This window comes from Neovison vison, chromosome 9 (assembly GCF_020171115.1).
Source record: "Neovison vison isolate M4711 chromosome 9, ASM_NN_V1, whole genome shotgun sequence".
In the NCBI taxonomy this organism is placed as follows: Eukaryota; Metazoa; Chordata; class Mammalia; order Carnivora; family Mustelidae; genus Neogale; species Neogale vison.
This window is the reverse complement of record NC_058099.1, coordinates 49,971,110-49,988,083: the sequence shown is the minus strand read 5'-3', so window position 1 is coordinate 49,988,083 and position 16,974 is coordinate 49,971,110. Positions and strand designations below refer to the sequence as shown.

Sequence of the window (16,974 nt, the reverse complement as noted above, 5' to 3'; positions counted from 1 at the left end):
AAGTTTGTATGTGACCTTCATTCTCTCCTAGGGGATGGCTCTTCATGCATGCCTCAGACAGCGTGAGCTTTTGGGGGTCGGGGGAGTCTGGCTCTCCTGGCCAGCTCCAGGCACAGCCCAGGCTTAAGCCCAGGAAACATCTTTGTTATGATCCTTCCAATTTGAAAACTTGGATCAGTTTCGGGCTAGAACTTCTATTTCCCTAAACTAGATCTGAAACATTTGCACTTGCTAGGATTTAATGCTATAATCTTCTTATCGGTCCTTTTGTTTTCTGCCAAAATCAAGGTTAGGAGACCAGGTTTGCATGCCTCCACAGCACGACTCTGTGAGAAAACAGTAGGATCATGGAAAAATAAAAACTTTTTATTCCAAAGTACGTTTTTCCAGATTATTATACCAACTTAAAAATCTTCATAGTTCCCTCTGGATATTTTTCCCTAGATACCTCTCAAGGTCTTTGCAGTCATGGCCACTGTTGATTAGTGAGAGGGAGTCTTTTTCGGGAACTTGGGTACTGTCGCACATTACACAGGAACTCAGAGAAAAACCAAATCCTCACTAGAGTGGCTTCTCTGAGGTGCTGGGGGAGAGGAGGGCTGTCGACCAAACTTGTACGAATGCAGAATCTCTCATTTACTGTGCCACGTTTGTGGATTTAAATTCGCAGCATGGCTTTTCTCTACGATATAAAAAGAATTGTAGTCCACACTAATTCAAAGAATGTGTGAGGAACAAGACTTTGCTCCATTCTTGGAAACTTACAAAAAAGAACCCCTTTCTATATATAAATAAATCTTGGGAAGCACGTTGAGCCGAAAAGCAAAAGAAAGTTACAGAATATGAGATCCAGATCAGAAAAAAAAAAAAGAAAAAGAAAAAGAAAAAAAAAACCCTCCTTAAATATCTCCAAGGGCTTATTTTGTGATACTTTTTAGGATCAGTATTAGTCTGCTATAAGAATAGCCAGCGTCTTGCAGAAGGCACAAGTGCTGGGATTTAGAGAGAGAGAGAGAGGAGGAAGCGCCGAGTCCCTGCTCTGAAGAGCTAGCTAGTATCACTGTGGGTGCGAAGCAGGGAGAAAGCAGGTGGTCTGTAGCTGGAATGTCTTCCAGCTGGGAGTTCATCTGACACCAAAAAACCAATCCAGAAACGGTGGTAAATGAGCTCATGAACTAAACCAAAGCACCCATCGCAGGACAGGGCAGCAGAGCCCTGAGCCCATTCCGGGACAGCGCTGGGCCGGGTGACAGGTGGGATGCTGGGCTCCGCAGCCCCCTGGCTCCCCCGCCTGGGGCTTCTCATCCTATCCTCTTGTTTGCTTGCCGGCTGCAGGTTCATCCCCGAATCCTGGTCGGCCTGCACGGTCACCTGCGGTGTGGGGACCCAGGTGCGAACCGTGAGGTGCCAGGTGCTGCTGTCTTTCTCTCAGTCAGTGGCTGACTTGCCTGCTGACGAATGTGAAGGGCCCAAGCCGGCATCCCAGCGTGCCTGTTATGCGGGACCGTGTCAGGGGGATGCTCCCGAGTTGAACCCCGAAGAGACGGACGGCCTGTTTGGAGGCCTGCAGGATTTGGACGAGCTGTACGACTGGGAATACGAAGGCTTCACCACGTGCTCCGAGTCATGCGGAGGAGGTAAGGAGGGGGCTTCTGGCCCAGAGCCCCACCATCTTCTTGTCTTTTCCCTTTCTCCGCTCTCCCTGCAAGAGACTGTGTCACGTGACTGCTTCTAGTCCAGGAAGGATGGGGGGCGGGGGGGGGGCGGGAAGCCCTTGTAAATGTAAGGCGCACTGAATGAAACACAGATGTAGTTCTCTTCGGGCCTGAGCGGCGCTCAGACTGTCCACTGCGAGTGGCCAGCACAGCGCACGCTTTTGCTTTCAGTTGTCATTCTGATGTTTTGCAATATATCCCAGTGTATCTGACTGAGAGACTCAGTTGACGCTGGCCTGGCAAGGCTCTCAGCACTCAGTGTTATTTATCTGTGTCCTTGCTTCAGTGCCTGTGGTATGGACCAAGGCCCAAGAGGACAAAACATTCTGCTCTTCCCCAGAACGGGGTAGAGTTCCCTGATGGATTAGGCTGATTTCCCGAAGCAGTATCTCTTTACAAAGGGAAAAGGGTATAGAAACCCACTTAACACCTTGGTTACCTGGGACCAGAAAGGACTTTAAAGGCTGACCCCTCTGCCATTTTACAGATGAGAAAACAAAGATCCAAAGAAGCTGAGTGACTTGAAACCACACAGCTAGTGAATGACTCATGGGATTAGGCCTGCTATTGATCTCTTTCTCTGTCTAGAATCAGCACGGCACACTTCTTGGGCACTTAGAGAATTCCTGAAGCTTGCCCCTTATGAATATTATTTAACACATGTTAAATGTGTATCAACCTGGTCTTTAGAGATATTCCTCAATGATAATAGATTCAGTGATTCTTTATTTCAGGTGTCATAATGAGACTTGGGGTTGGAGGAGGAGAGGAAGGCATTTAAGTCAGCAATGAATTCTTCATGGTTACGATCTTTCTTACACTTTAGAAAATACATCATTTCATAATGCTACTGCCTCCCACGTCTACTCCCAAGAGAGATTCTGATAGGTGAGGAAATGCTGGCTAATTTCCTGCCAGACCCCTCTCACTGGCTATCAGTAAAACCCTTTTGGCATGTTAAGATTCTGCATTGCCAGCAAAGTTTCTCAACCGGTATAAAAAAATATCAAAATTATTTTTCCAAAACTGTTTTGTAAACCGTGACATTTTGGAAACTCTTTTAAAAAGGCCTTTTGTCATTATTGAGAATGCACAAGTACTTGGGCCCAAAATGTTCACATGCACTTGAAAAGGAATGAATAGTGGAACAAGTACGTACTAGCAAAGAATCCATCTTCTCCATCAGATCTTTGAGCAAGCATTTAGTAGTTTTGACCTTGAGGTTCTTGTTTGTTTCTACTTCTTTCAGTTTCAAACCATGAAATTCTTAAGTATTTTAATGGAGGGCCCTGTTATTTTTAAAACCTAAAATTTTCCATCTGATTCTGGAAGAGTTTCCTGGAACTCGGCTAATCTCTGTTCTTAAGGGGTTCTCCACACACACTGAGGACATCTTTTCTTCCATGGTCACGAAGGGAGAAGTGTTCAATAAAGCTTCGAGAATCCCCGAACCTGGGCAGGAACCGAGAAATCAGGTGGAAGGACCACAGCTGAATGCCCACAGTGGCTTCTTTCCAATAAAACGAGCAACTCAGGAGTTCAGGTGGTGTACATTTATCCCCAATTTCCATGATCACCTGAATGGAACGATCATTATCTCTGGTCTAAAATGCCTGTGCTTTGGAAAAAAAATTTGACTTGTGGTCTCTCAGTTATGGTTCTCAGTTACAAGTCAAGTCTGGAATTTTACGAGCAAATGGAAAAACTAGACACAGTCATGGAATAATAAATATCCAGATACCTTTATCTTTAAGATTCTAACCATTCTGCTGATCAACCAGGGGTATAAAACTCAAAGTGTAGAGAGCCTGCAGAATGTTTTTAATTTCAAATGTTTTCAGAAGATAACTGATTTGGATATAAGATTTAGATGGTTGATACACAATTGATCTCTGCCTGTAGGAACTGAGTGTCTTTGTATAACATAAATTGTACATCCTTTATATCCAAGGCAGGGTAAAGTTACTGAAATGTCTTATGTCTTTAACTGTCAACAACTTTGCACACTTACCTACACTTATGTAACTGTGCCAAGGTAATATATTTACACCTAAAATGTTAGAGTTGAAAATTCCAAAGTGGTGAAAATATGTTTGGGTTATCTGGCCCATATGATGCCCATATGCACTAAAAAATCATTTTGCTCCATGGGACATGTATATTTTGAAGTCAGTGTTTGGCAGTAACATTGTATTATCAACTTTGATCTTTCACCAAAATCTAACCCACAAGGTTATATATATTTCTGATCATTCTTGCTGAAACCAGCTAAAAGCATGCAGGATTAACAGAGAGATTTTTAAATCAATTTTGGGTCGTAAGGCTGGTCGAGCTCATTTCATTGTCTTCCCTATCTCCGGAGCAGAAATTGGATAGACACAGAAGTAACCTTTCACCTAGCAGTGGTAGCAACCAGAAGGAACTAGTTAGTAATTTAGGCTGCAGTTGGTGGCTGTGTTTCCCCAAGCTGTCATCAAATATCATGGAACAATCATGCTGTTCTGGCAGATATAAACACCGCAAATCCCATTTTGTGGAAGATTGAGCCTAACCTGCTTGGATATGTGTCCCGCGTCCCACTATCATCTCCTTGTTATATTTGAATTTCCCATACGTGAGCTCATAGTTGTGGTCAAGGACAGTGGCTTTGAACCTGAACAGCTTTATTATATTGAACTCCTCGATGGTAAAATCAGCATTAAAATGAGCTGAGGGAAAACTTGAAACCACTTCAGCAAGAGTGAAAGGTGAAGTCTTTACCTGCCGCTCCCCTTCCTTATGAGTTCTCTCTCCTTTGATTCTGTCAAGAAAGGAAAACTCAAAAATCGTGAAGTACGGTACTTAAACATGTGTTCTGTGTTGGTTTAAATTGTCCTCCTAAGTGCAAATCCTAGCCTGTTTGGAAAGAATATGCACTCGATGAGCTAACTTCTCACATCCTGGCCCCACTCCACTGGGCCAACTATGCTTTGACCTCACAGGTGAGGTCTCCACACACCCTCCCTCTTGCAACTTCCCATACTCACACACTCCCCAGCTCCCTCCCTCCGTGCGCCTTCCCCAAGGCGTCCTATGCTTAGAATGCCCTGCCCTTGAGGCATTTTGTTCATCATGCCACAAAAATGTATTGTGTGTTGACCACAGGGCTGGTCCCAGATACTCCTTACTTATGACAGAACTCTGTCCTTAGCTTCCCTCAGCACCCCAGGCCCCGCCTAAGAATGCCTAGGCAACTGGCCGCTATGGCAATGGCCATTTAACACGGTGTCAGAGGCCTAGTATTTTGTTTTATAATATGTTAGATTCGAATTTAGTAACTCTAGAAGGTCACTTAATCTTGGCACTGAACCACCTCGGAGGTGATTTTTCTCTTGAGCTAGGATTTACTCGTTTGGGATAATAAAACTTGGTGCTCCATATATCTAAGAGAGGACTATACTGAAGTCCTTCTAGAAACTTTAGCCCTTGCGACACTTGTTCTGTGCAGTCTGAGAAGGACCTAAGTGCTATGAACTAGGGATCCACAAAGTAGAAACAGAGCACCTCCCTCACACATCCCACACCTGAAGCACTTTCCAAGAGGGCAGATGACAAGAGCTGTGATCACTTCCTGCTGACATCATCGACTCCATTTCATAGCGTTCAGTAGCAGAAAAAAAAAATCTATTTTAGAGCAATGTCTATAATCTATTGAATATTACCCAGCAGGCAAATGAATCGAAAACTTAATTTCTTTTTTTTTTTTAAGATTTTATTTATTTATTTGAGAGAGAGAGAAGGAACACAAGCAAGGGGAGTGGGAGAGGGAGAAACAGATTCCCCGCTGACCAGAGAGCCCGACTCAGGGCTGGATCCCAGGACCCTGAGACCATGACCTGACCCGAAGGCAGACGCTTAACGACTCAGCCACCCAGGTGCCCCCAAAACTTAATTTCTGATAAAACCACAGCTTTAGATTCTGGATGGAAGAGTTCGCTTCATCCAGCACCTTGTCGTCATTACCTTAACAATGCCAGACTATTCCAGAGGGAAGTATCAGTGATGATTTCAACAATTTCTTGTGAAATGTTTTGCTATATCATCATACCATAAATTTCAGATGGCTCATCCCAGCTGCAACCTAGAGAGCAACACCCTGTTGCCAGCATTACAGAATATGATGGGGTAGCTTGAATGTCTGGTATAAATCGCAAATGCTCCACCCTGACCTGGCCATGATATATTTAAATTAAACTTTGAAACTCAAAAAAAACTTAGAAAGAAGAAAATTTACATTTATGGCCTCAAGGTAAATACTGTGATTGATTTTTTTTTAAGATTTTATTTATTTATCAGAGAGAGAGAGGGAGAGAGGGAGCACAGGCAGACAGAATGGCAGGCAGAGGCAGAGGGAGAAGCAGGCTCCCCGCTGAGCAAGGAGCCCGATGTGGGACTCGATCCCAGGACGCTAGGATCATGACCTGAGCCAAAGGCAGCTGCTTAACCAACTGAGCCACCCAGGTGTCCCTGTGACTGATTTTTAAAAATATTTTATTTGTCAGACATCTGGGAAGAAAGAAAGGTGATTCAGATTCTGACTTTCAAATGTTACTTTTTAGGGTGCCTGGGTGGCTCAGTCCATTAAGAGTCTGCCTTCGGCTCAGGTCTTGATCCCAGGGCCCTAGGATCAAGCCCCGTGTTGGGCTTCCTGCTCCTCAGGCAGCCTACTTCTCCCTCTGCTTCTGCCTCTCTCTCTCTCTCTCTCTCCTGAATAAATAAATAAAGTCTTTAAAATGTCACTTTTTAAATTATAGTCTTGCTGAGTGACCTTGAAGCATTAGGCTATTGATTAGAGCAATAACTCCTTGGAGAAGCATTGAGTAGATGGGAGAAAAGAAGCAACAGGGCTTAACAAGTGTATGGCAGTCATACTCTATTAGGTACTAACTGATAAAGTAAGACAAATAAGAAGAAGAAAATGTATATTTATATATAAAACTAATTATGTGTCTTGTTACATACTTTACCAAAATCACATAAAATATTTAGCTCCAGATAGTTATACTTAGATGCACATATCTTTATTTACACAGCTGTGTGTGACTGAAAGCAGACTATAACACTGTGCCGTCTCACCTCTTCCTTACACTGACTTTGCTGAAATGATCTTGGACAGATGTCTAGGTGGGTTCCCAAAGAACTCCGGCAGATGTAAGCAGCCTTTTAGGATTTTTAAGCGTGAGCGCTGTCATTAAAAGCTCCAGCACTAAGCCACTGCCTTGCCATGTATCAACTTCATGACCTTAGCAAGTCTTTCCACCTTCCTAAGCCTCAGTTTCCTTATCTGTCAAATGGAAGAAAAATAGTGCTTACCTCATGGGGTTGTTGAGAGAATTGCAGGGTGCGGGTCACGCTGTCAGCATTTGGCACCTGGCTCATAATGTACAACCCACGGACTTTAACTCTTTTTATGACTATGGGCCCCAGAATGAAATGTCTGGTCATTATTATACCCAGCTAAATGTTTCCTTGCTCCATGAACATTTCCATAAGGAGTCCTGCATACCACCTGGAAAGACTCGCCAGTAACCCTGTGCCTGTCCCAGCTCAAACTCCTGCTTTCCTAGCTCTGTGTCAGAGACATACAAGTGTCAGTGAGAACATCGTTTCCCACAGATGTAGAAAAGATTGTGTTTCATGCATATAGTCATTGTGCTCCTAGTTCTCTTTTTTTGTTCCAACTTCCAAAGCTGTCCCCGTCACTAAAGAAACGAACCAGATCCAAAAGGAAACCAACAAAGACTGGAGCCTCCAGTGCAAGGCCCCAAGAGAACAGCCGTTTACAGAATATTGGATATTAAAACTCAGCTCTTAGCCTCCCTTCCAAATACAACCATCTCTGGTTGATTTAAAATACAACATGTAAAGGTCTTGGGTCGTTTTTTTTTTTTCTCACCCTCCTCTCCTTCTGCATTAAATTATCACTTCTCAGCTTTGGCAGCCATATAACTTTGGTGGCATTTTCCTAAAGCATTTCATGAGTCCTGGTGCAAGCTCTCCCATGAGAGATGTAGCCCTCCTCAAGGGGCATGTTTACAGATGCCATAGCTCACGAGTACTTTCTCCCCAATGGAGCAACGCCTGATGAGATGGGCAGCTCCGGGGTTCATGCTGCAATCTCTGACATGCAGCCAGAGTCTAACCATCACAGAGGCCTCCCACCAGCTGCCTGTCCACACTTCATAACCCCACTCACGCCCACTCTGGCCTGACAGTGTGATTCGTGTGCAGGTGTCCAGGAGGCTGTGGTGAGCTGCCTGAACAAGCAGACACGGGAGCCTGCTGATGAGAACCTGTGTGTGACCAGCCGCCGTCCCCCGCGACTCCTCAAGTCCTGTGGTCTGGAGCCCTGCCCGGCCAGGTAAGGGGGCACCACGCCTACCCTGCCACCCAGCAGCACATTCCAAGGGAGGTGCTGTCCATGGGCAAGACCAGAATGCTTATTCAAAACCCATGTTTTGAAAACCAATTAGCATCAGTTCAAACTTTTAGTCAAATCCACTTAAATGTAATTGAAAGCAGGGCTTTGGAACTCCAGCCCCATGGTCAGGCTCTGGGTCCAGAAGGCTCTGTGCACTGAAATGAGTCCCATGGCGTGACCGGAACGTGCACGTGCCACACTGCCAATGTCTCCCAAAGGGGATGGGATGCAACTGCAGGCTTCAGGGTCTCTGCCACTTTCAGGCTAGCTCACAAGCCTAAAACACCATGGTGATGGATTGGCTCACAGGTTGCGGGGCACAAGAAACTGGAATGACTGGGTGGTATAATGGATCCACCGTGAAATCCGTATGAACACAGCATGCAGATTCATTATGGCACGCTCTCCAGTGTATGTGTGTCATTCTGCATGCATAAAATCAATTAGAGCATTTCATTGGTGGGTCCTGCCTGGGTCTCCTTTTTACCCAACCTTGAGTCTTAGCTAATCAATCCAATCACTGGTTTAGTCCACACAATTTTATGCTGTCTTGAGAGACTTCTTTGGAACAAATCTCTGTGGAAGCTAAACCATGTTATCGATGATTCTGGTTTCAAAGGGAGAGGTTTCAAGAACCAGAGCCAGACTTTCAAGTCTGCTGATGGGATGAAGACTGTTATAAGATAAGATGTGACCTTATCTTATGAAATGAAAGGGAATGCTGTTTCAGAACGATATTTCTTCTACTTCTGCAAAGTAACACAGAAGAAGTAATGTGTTGCCTTCAGGAACTGACAATAATTTGCAGATGTGGCTTATTTCTCAGTCAACAAAATGCCTTCCTTTGACACTTAAAGGATACAGACTGCAGGCCAGATCAGGGTACTTCTGCTGGTCACCAAGATGCCCCATATATTGATCTGAATGGCAGGCTTGGTGTCCCATTCTGACCCAGAAAGGAGGAGAGCCACTGGGGTCATCTTCTTCATGACATCCAGAAAAGCCATCAGCCAGTAAAATAGAGTCACAGGCTAGATCCAGAAAAAACTAGATCCAGTGCCTAGAATCCTGAGAAGCCTCTTTCCTATCCGTTTGACCTGGTCCCACATCTCCAACTAACCTCACCATTCTCCAGTTGGGCGGACCTAACCGCCCAGGCAAGGGATAAGAACCCCTTCTATTTGACTCCATTCTCCCCAGATCAGAAAAAGCCAAGCGGTTTTGGCATGGGCAGCCTATAAGGGCCTTCGATAGGGGATCCAGAGGTTTTCCTACGAGCTTCATCACCCACCAGCTGTGTGGCATTGGGCAGGTTTGCTGCCCTTTCTGTTTCCATATGTGCAAAATGAACAGGCTGTGTCTGAGGTCACCACATCCTGCTCAAATATCCCATGACTCTTTGTTAGTCTATAGGCAGACCCAGCAGACAGCTACTGCCATGGGCTGATAATTGATGTCATTTCTGTTCCGCTTTTTTTACTGTCACTTTAAAAACAAGCCTAAGTGTCTAACCACATTCTGGGGTTGTAATGACATCCACATGCGGTGATGGGCTGCGAAGTCAGCACCCAGGACCAGCTGAAGATCTTGTGGGATTTGCAGCCACTAAACCCAGTCCTTCCCCGGGCAGCAGAAGGGATAGGACACAAGGTGTTACTTCCCATCCTCAAAGTACTGACCTCGGTTAAATTAGATGAGCTTAATTTACTCTATGACCTTTATACTGACTCCAAGACAAGAAATCTTGTTAGGCTAAACTTTATTGCATTTGCTCCAGATAAACTCAGTGCTTTGATCTTCCACCAGCCAATTGTCAGACTGACACGCAAGACCTCTCCTACAAGGCACAGCCAGGGGTTTCTTGGGCGAACCATCCACAGCTGAGTGTGTGTAGACTGATGCTAATTAAAACAACAGAGAGGGCCAATGGACAGTGGCCTGAGATGACTCACTCTCTTCATCTCATGTTAAAGAGCCCAAATCAGATTTTCATCTTAAAAGTGAGAGATGAATGGAGGTGCATCTCCTATGAGATTTTGGTATGATGCTGGGGAAAGCCATCTCTCATTCAGAAAGTAGGTATGAGATGTAAACAGAAGGGAAAAATGGGTTTGGTAGGGACATAAGAGTGCGTCGTTTTCCTAAGCACCTTCTAGAAGGTTCCGTGGTTAGTAATTTAAATCTTTAATTCACAGTTCTTATTGTGTACAGATGAGTATACCCTGCACATTTTAGGGTGTCCTCTGGTGGGCTCTTGGTCTGTATTGCTATCCATGTGTTCAGAACACCATAGCATTTTCTCTGGGACAAACAGAAATGATGTTTCTAGTCTTGGTCACTACGTATGTCTCTGAGACGTGGCTGCTGGTTAAGAGCTGAGGCTTTCCCAGACAGTTGTCAGGGAGCCACTTTTCCTCTCATGTGTGGTCAGAGTTCTCCAATCACATGAAGAATGCCATAGGCCCAGAGGGCATGTGCCATCTGGGCTATCTTTCTAAGATTAAATGTACCTTTTCCTGACTTTAACTCTCTGTGGATGACTGGGCTGGTATCAGAAGCATGTGTCCAACTTTCTCCAGGATTAGACAGATACAGTCTCCCACCCAGCTCTCCACAGCAACTAGGGTATTTTCAAGATGGAGGTATTCTGATTGTTCCGATGTGTGTGTGTGTGTGTGTGTGCATGCACGTGGGCACACGTCTGCTTGAACGTGCATGAACATGGACTGCCTCCATTTCTAGGGCGCTTTAAAAAATTGTAGTTACCTGTTGAAGAGGACTATATTTTAAAGTCGTCCCTATCAGTTCTAAGTCCAAATCCTCCTCTCTGTAGAACGAGGAGCTGACATAATGTTTGACACCTGGCAGGTGCTTATTAAGGTTTATTGAATACATGAGCATAACAGACTGGACCATGTGTATAAGGAGTAATATTTAGATCCAAGTATTAAGATAGCTGGGAAGACACCAGTGTTCTCTCTCCTGTCCATCAACCTACCCCCCCTCTTCCACCCACCAGATGATGCTGAAAGTGCCATTATTAGAGTCCCTTCTATAACTTTAAGGCTTTAAATACCAATTGAAAATATAAATAGACTTAAGGAAAAGTAATCCTTTATGTTAGCATAATCCTTTATGTTATGATAGCAAAGTCTTTCCAAAATAAGAGTAAGTGGGCAAAGTCTAATGGAGGAGAGAATGGACATAACGGAGGTTGAATGAATTGTTAGCATTACCCAGGGAGCAGTTTGTTGGGAGAGATGGAAAGTAGTATATCTCCCTTAACAACCTTGCCTAAAACTGGCAAGAAGGAAATAGGACAATTTTTACTCATGATCTGACAAGAATATTGCATCAACATTGAGAGCAAAGAGGCTATAATTACAAGGAAGAAAAATTATTTTGGTTACCTTTTCTACCATCTGAGTAATTTGTGTCTAGAAACCCCTCCATCTTGTTCACCTTCATGGGTGGGTTTGACCAGTTTACAGGAGAAATGTCCAAAAAGGAACTAAAATCCATCATTAGAAAAGAGGTTGGCCTCCTTTTCCCAATAAGAAAGCTTTATGAATATTATAATTATGCAAGTCACTTTACATGAATATTCTCATTCTTTAAAAGTTAAGCATAGCAGAAGTAATCAAGGAAGACAGACGTATGTCTCCTTTTCACCACCATGCCCTTCAGTTCCAGAACCTTCTTCTCCCCAGAGATAACCAGTTAGTGATTTGGTACATATCTTTCCAGACCCTTTTCTATGAATATATATGCATATATGAACATGAACAGATACATACGGTTTTCTTCCCTTTGGATCTTATTATATATATTTCTTGGCAATTTGATTTTTTTTTAATTTTATTTATTTTTATTTATTTATTTATTTTCCTTTTTTTTCCCCCCAATTTATTTATTTTCAGAAAAACAGTATTCATTATTTTTACACCACACCCAGTGCTCCATGCAAGCTGTGCCCTCTATAATACCCACCACCTGGTACCCCAACCTCCCACCCCCCGCCACTTCAAACCCCTCAGACTGTTTTTCAGAGTCCATAGTCTCTCATGGTTCACCTCCCCTTCCAATTTACCCAAATTCCCTACTCCTCTCTAACTCCCCTTGTCCTCCATGCTATTGGTTATGCTCCACAAATGAGTGAAACCATATGATAATTGACTCTCTCTGCTTGACTGATTTCACTCAGCATAATCTCTTCCAGTCCCGTCCATGTTGCTACAAAAGTTGGATATTCGTCCTTTCTGATGGAGGCATAATACTCCATAGTGTATATGGACCACATCTTCCTTATCCATTCATCCGTTGAAGGGCATCTTGGTTCTGGGACTTCATCAAAATCAAAAGCTTCTGCACAGCAAAGGAAACAGTCAAAAAAACAAAGAGGCAACCCACGGAATGGGAGAAGATATTTGCAAATGACAGTACAGACAAAAGGTTGATATCCAGGATCTATAATGAACTCCTCAAACTCAACCCACACGAAACAGGCAAACACATCAAAAAATGGGCAGAAGATATGAACAGACACTTCTCCAATCAAGAAATACAAATGGCTATCAGACACATGAAAAAATGCTCATCATCATTAGCCCTCAGGGAGATTCAAATTAAAACCACATTGAGATATCACCTTACACCAGTTAGAATGGCCAAAATTAACAAAACAGGAAACAACATGTGTTGGAGAGGATGTGGAGAAAGGGGAACCCTCTTACACTGTTGGTGGGAATGCAAGTTGGTGCAGCCTCTTTGGAGAACAGTGTGGAGATTCCTCAAGAAATTAAAAATAGAGCTTCCCTACGACCCTGCAATTGCACTCCTGGGTATTTACCCAAAAGATACAGATGTCGTGAAAAGAAGGGCCATCTGTACCCCAATGTTTATAGCAACTTGATTTTTCACTTAATAATATGTCCTAAAAATCTGTCCCATCCATGACACCACTAAAATAAAAACTAGCAGATGGATTTTGACCTGTGTTCAGACATGCTCCATTATGTTTAGCTACATGACCTTTAAGAGCTTCTATACCTTTTTGGATCTGCAGATTCTTTATCTCTAAGATAAGATCATATTAAGAACTCAGAAAAATTCTTCTTTTCTTCTCTTTCATTTATTGGCGAGATATACTTGTAGTTTGAAATAAAACATCATTTTTTTTAAATTTCAGGACTTAAATTTGATTAGATTTTCTCTTATTCAACTAAGTCTTAATAACTAAGTTTTACTGGCCATCTTCCTGGTTTATACTAGCAATGACATGAACAGCCCAAGGAAAGCCAGAAAGCACTACCTTTAAAAGAGAGAGAGAGAGAGAGAGAGAGCATGACTGTTATTAATTATAAGCATTTGATAGCTTGGCCAGTGTGTGTTGAAAAGATTTGGTAAACGTAGTGGAGGAGGGGAAAGAAGTAAGCAATGAAAGCCAGATGGCTGAAAATGAAGGAAATTCCAGGCAATTTCTGCAGCTTTGTTCTAACATACTTCTTAAAGTAAACTTTTATTTCTGTGCAACAGAGAACAGCTGAGTGGTGCAGAATAGATAAACAGTGAAGGGAGAAAAAAAGCCCATAATTCCAGGAACAGGACTTGATTTCTGCCCCTTGCCCCAACCCCGGTCTCTTTTCTCAGACCTGGGGTTGTTCCTCGAACCAGCAAGAACTATAAAAGAAGTGAGAGAATCCCTATCTGAGACGAGAGAGTTAAGAAAAACGTCTTAAAGGTCAAGAGTCTCCTCTTTAAAAGCAAACTTCAGAATGCCTGTTTTATTATCCACTAACAAAATCCATGCGTACTAGCAGCAAATGATTTCCAATTTCTAATTTTCTTTTATATTGGCCGAAAATGGCTAGAGCAGAAGGTGTTGCCTTTTTTACACGACCGTGTTTTAATTTATTTGATGGGGCTTTCAAAGTTTTGCAGGCACCTTCCCCTTTGACAACTTGTTTTAAGGGTTACTGTTTCAACATGCTCTCCAAATATCGGTTTATCTTCTGCTGTGTTCCCAAAGTTTCCATATGCTGCCTTTTGGCTCTGTCCATACCAACTTGTAAGCACTTAAAGCAAAAGCACACCAAAGCTCACTGGCGTCCACAGAAATTGAGTCCAGATTTGCAGGCCATATTCAGGCGCCTTTGGAGAGTTAGTGCTATTACTATCGTCATCCTCATTGGTAACTCCAGATGCATAATTACACCGTCTCTCTCTTTTCTTCCACTGATGGACAAGTTACAACAGAGGAACCTGCCAAGACCTGTTTCTTTACTATTGGACCTGACTGGCCCAATGGCAGCCTTGGTTATTTCTCTCCCCAGGAATGCGTTGGCCCAGTGATCAGAATCATTCCCAGCAGCATTTTGACATCAACAAGGATAAACGTCATATGTATGCTTGCCTTGGGGCTTCAGTCTCCGTTTATGAAGAGAGCCCTTTCCATGGTTACATATCACCGGTTATATCAACCTCCAACCTCCATGAAATGAGCTTTGATGGTATTAGAAACTGTTTTGCGTGCAGAGATTTAGTCACTGCGTGTATCTGGGCTAAAAATCGAGAGATCAAATCTACCTTCCCATCATGTCACCTGAAAGCACAAATGACTCATTCTAAAAAGATAGAAATATCAGCTTTAGGAAAATCCTTTCAATTAAGTCCTAAAAGGGAAGCTTTCCTGGTTTCTTAACATCTCTCTAATTGGACAGCCCTTCAGACCTCATGGTTCTGCTGGGCTCTGGGAAAGTCCTTATACAGGCCATTGATTGAGGTTAGCCATCTGCACACACACACACACACACACGGCAGAAAATATTTTAGATTTCAATTTACTAAAATGAACATGCACTAGGCTTCTTCAGGTCGTACAGTCTGCTTGTATTTGGATCTCAGAAATGACTAGAAGACAAAATCTGTCACTGGTTCATGGAGGAGAAAGATTTCAAAACAGTAACTGCTGTGAAGGAGGCAAGCACAGGGTTCTGTGGGAGCATGAGGCCGAGGGAAGACTTCCTGGAGGAGACAACACCTGTGCTGAATCGTAAGGTATAAGTAGGAGTTGCCTAAGGCAAAGAAGAAAGAAAAGAGACGTTGCAGGCAGAAGGAAAGCATGAATAGGAAGGAAGGGCAAGAGTGGAAGCTGGTATTAGAGGGTAGGCAGGGGCCAGATCCAGGATAGCCTGATAGGGTAGGTTAAGTTGTTCAGACTTTAAGTCCTAGAGGTAACGGAGAGCCATTGAAGGGAGTTACACAGGGAGAGCAGAATAGTCAGATGTGCTTAGAGAAAAATTCTGTGGGGCTGCTCATCGGACAGAATGGTGGCTATCTTGGATTTTATGATCAGCACCTGCACTTTTTCTCCTGTAGAGTCACAAAGAGTATGCTCTATGTGAGCCACACTGTCACATTTTCCCTGAGAGTAATAATGACCTCTTGCCTGGGGTATGTGAGCATTTTCCTGTGCTCTCAAAATCAAGCCAGTGTGGTGTGGACTCAGCCTGTCCACCTGACAGAAAGATAGAGCTCCGGGCAAGGGAATCATGAAGGAGAAAATGAAAGGAGCCGTTGGATAATCCATAGGTCCTTCGAGATCTAGCATTGTGTGATCCTTCGAAGGTAATCATAATTATCCAGAGAACCGAAGCTTTCCAGGAACAAAAAAGTGAATTCTAGTAGGAAAATACCTTGAGTCAAATTTAAGTTTGAAGATAAAGCCTTTTGTTCGTCAAAAAAAAAAAAAAAAAAAAAAAAAAAGGAATTGGCTTTAACTGTCAATTAAGGAGCCATGAGAAGTCTCTAGGAAAGAAGACTTTCATTTCCACAAGAAAAATGTAGGCAAGTGCAACCAGGGAACAAAGATGGCTGAACACTGAATTGATGAGCATTTTTAAAATATTGCAGCGGTGTTTGTCCATGTGTAAAAGAACAAAGTATTCTGCCTCCCTCGGTTTAGAATTTTATAGTGCCCTCCAAGATAACTAGAATTTCTCTTCATTCCACCTCCATTAAACAAATCTATTGAATACCTATTTTGGGCTGGGTGTTGTGTTGAGGATACAGTGATGAAAACACCCACTCTGTTCCCTGAAGCAGAGTGAGGGGAATGGTCCTGAAGAACCCATTGTGTACTTCTTCTTTTTTTTTTTAAGGTTTTATTTATTTATTTGACAGACAGAGATCACATGTAGGCAGAGAGAGATGGGGAAGCAGGCTCCCTGCTGTGGGGCTTGATGCGGGGCTCGATCCCAGGATCCTGAGATCATGACCTGAGCTGAAGGCAGAGGCTTAACCCATTGTGTACTTCTTATCATGGCTACTTTCAAGTACTCCTTCTAAAGATGGTCATTAAACTAACCTCCTCCCATGTTCTTCACTGCTCCAAGAGCTGACGTATCTGAACCAGTCATCAATCCCGTTGCGTGTAAGACCATGAGGATGGAAATATCACCACCTGATAGCTCCCTGTTGTAGATATGGTGATGAAACACTGGAGCTTCATAGTTCACAAACCTTCCAGCTTACAAATCAATCAACAGCTGTAGAGTGGAAACTCCCAAAGTAAATCTTTTTCACTTTTTTTTTTTGCCTTTTCTTATAAACCAGTGTTTCTAACGTCTGAAGTAATAATTTAAGTGCAAGCAATAATTTGGCCAACACTTGAATTGAGAATTATTGCTGCCTAAGTGTACCTGATGTCTTCTTTGGAAACTTTGAATGAAGGCCTCATGTGCAATTTGAGATGGAGGGCTTTTCTGTGACCTTAGCATTAGAAATCTGCTATGTTATTAT

The 16,974-nt window shown here is 43.1% G+C and overlaps 1 protein-coding gene across 1 annotated transcript in view; it reads left to right on the top strand.

Annotated features, from left to right (window-relative positions):
* ADAMTSL1 (ADAMTS like 1) overlaps positions 1 to 16,974 on the top strand; it is a 390,585-nt gene that overhangs the window by 197,528 nt on the left and 176,083 nt on the right. The window contains exons 15-16 of the mRNA XM_044265608.1: positions 1,336 to 1,637; positions 7,986 to 8,115. Of these exons, the coding sequence (XP_044121543.1) occupies positions 1,336 to 1,637; positions 7,986 to 8,115 (432 nt within the window). The remainder of the gene's footprint in view (positions 1 to 1,335; positions 1,638 to 7,985; positions 8,116 to 16,974) is intronic.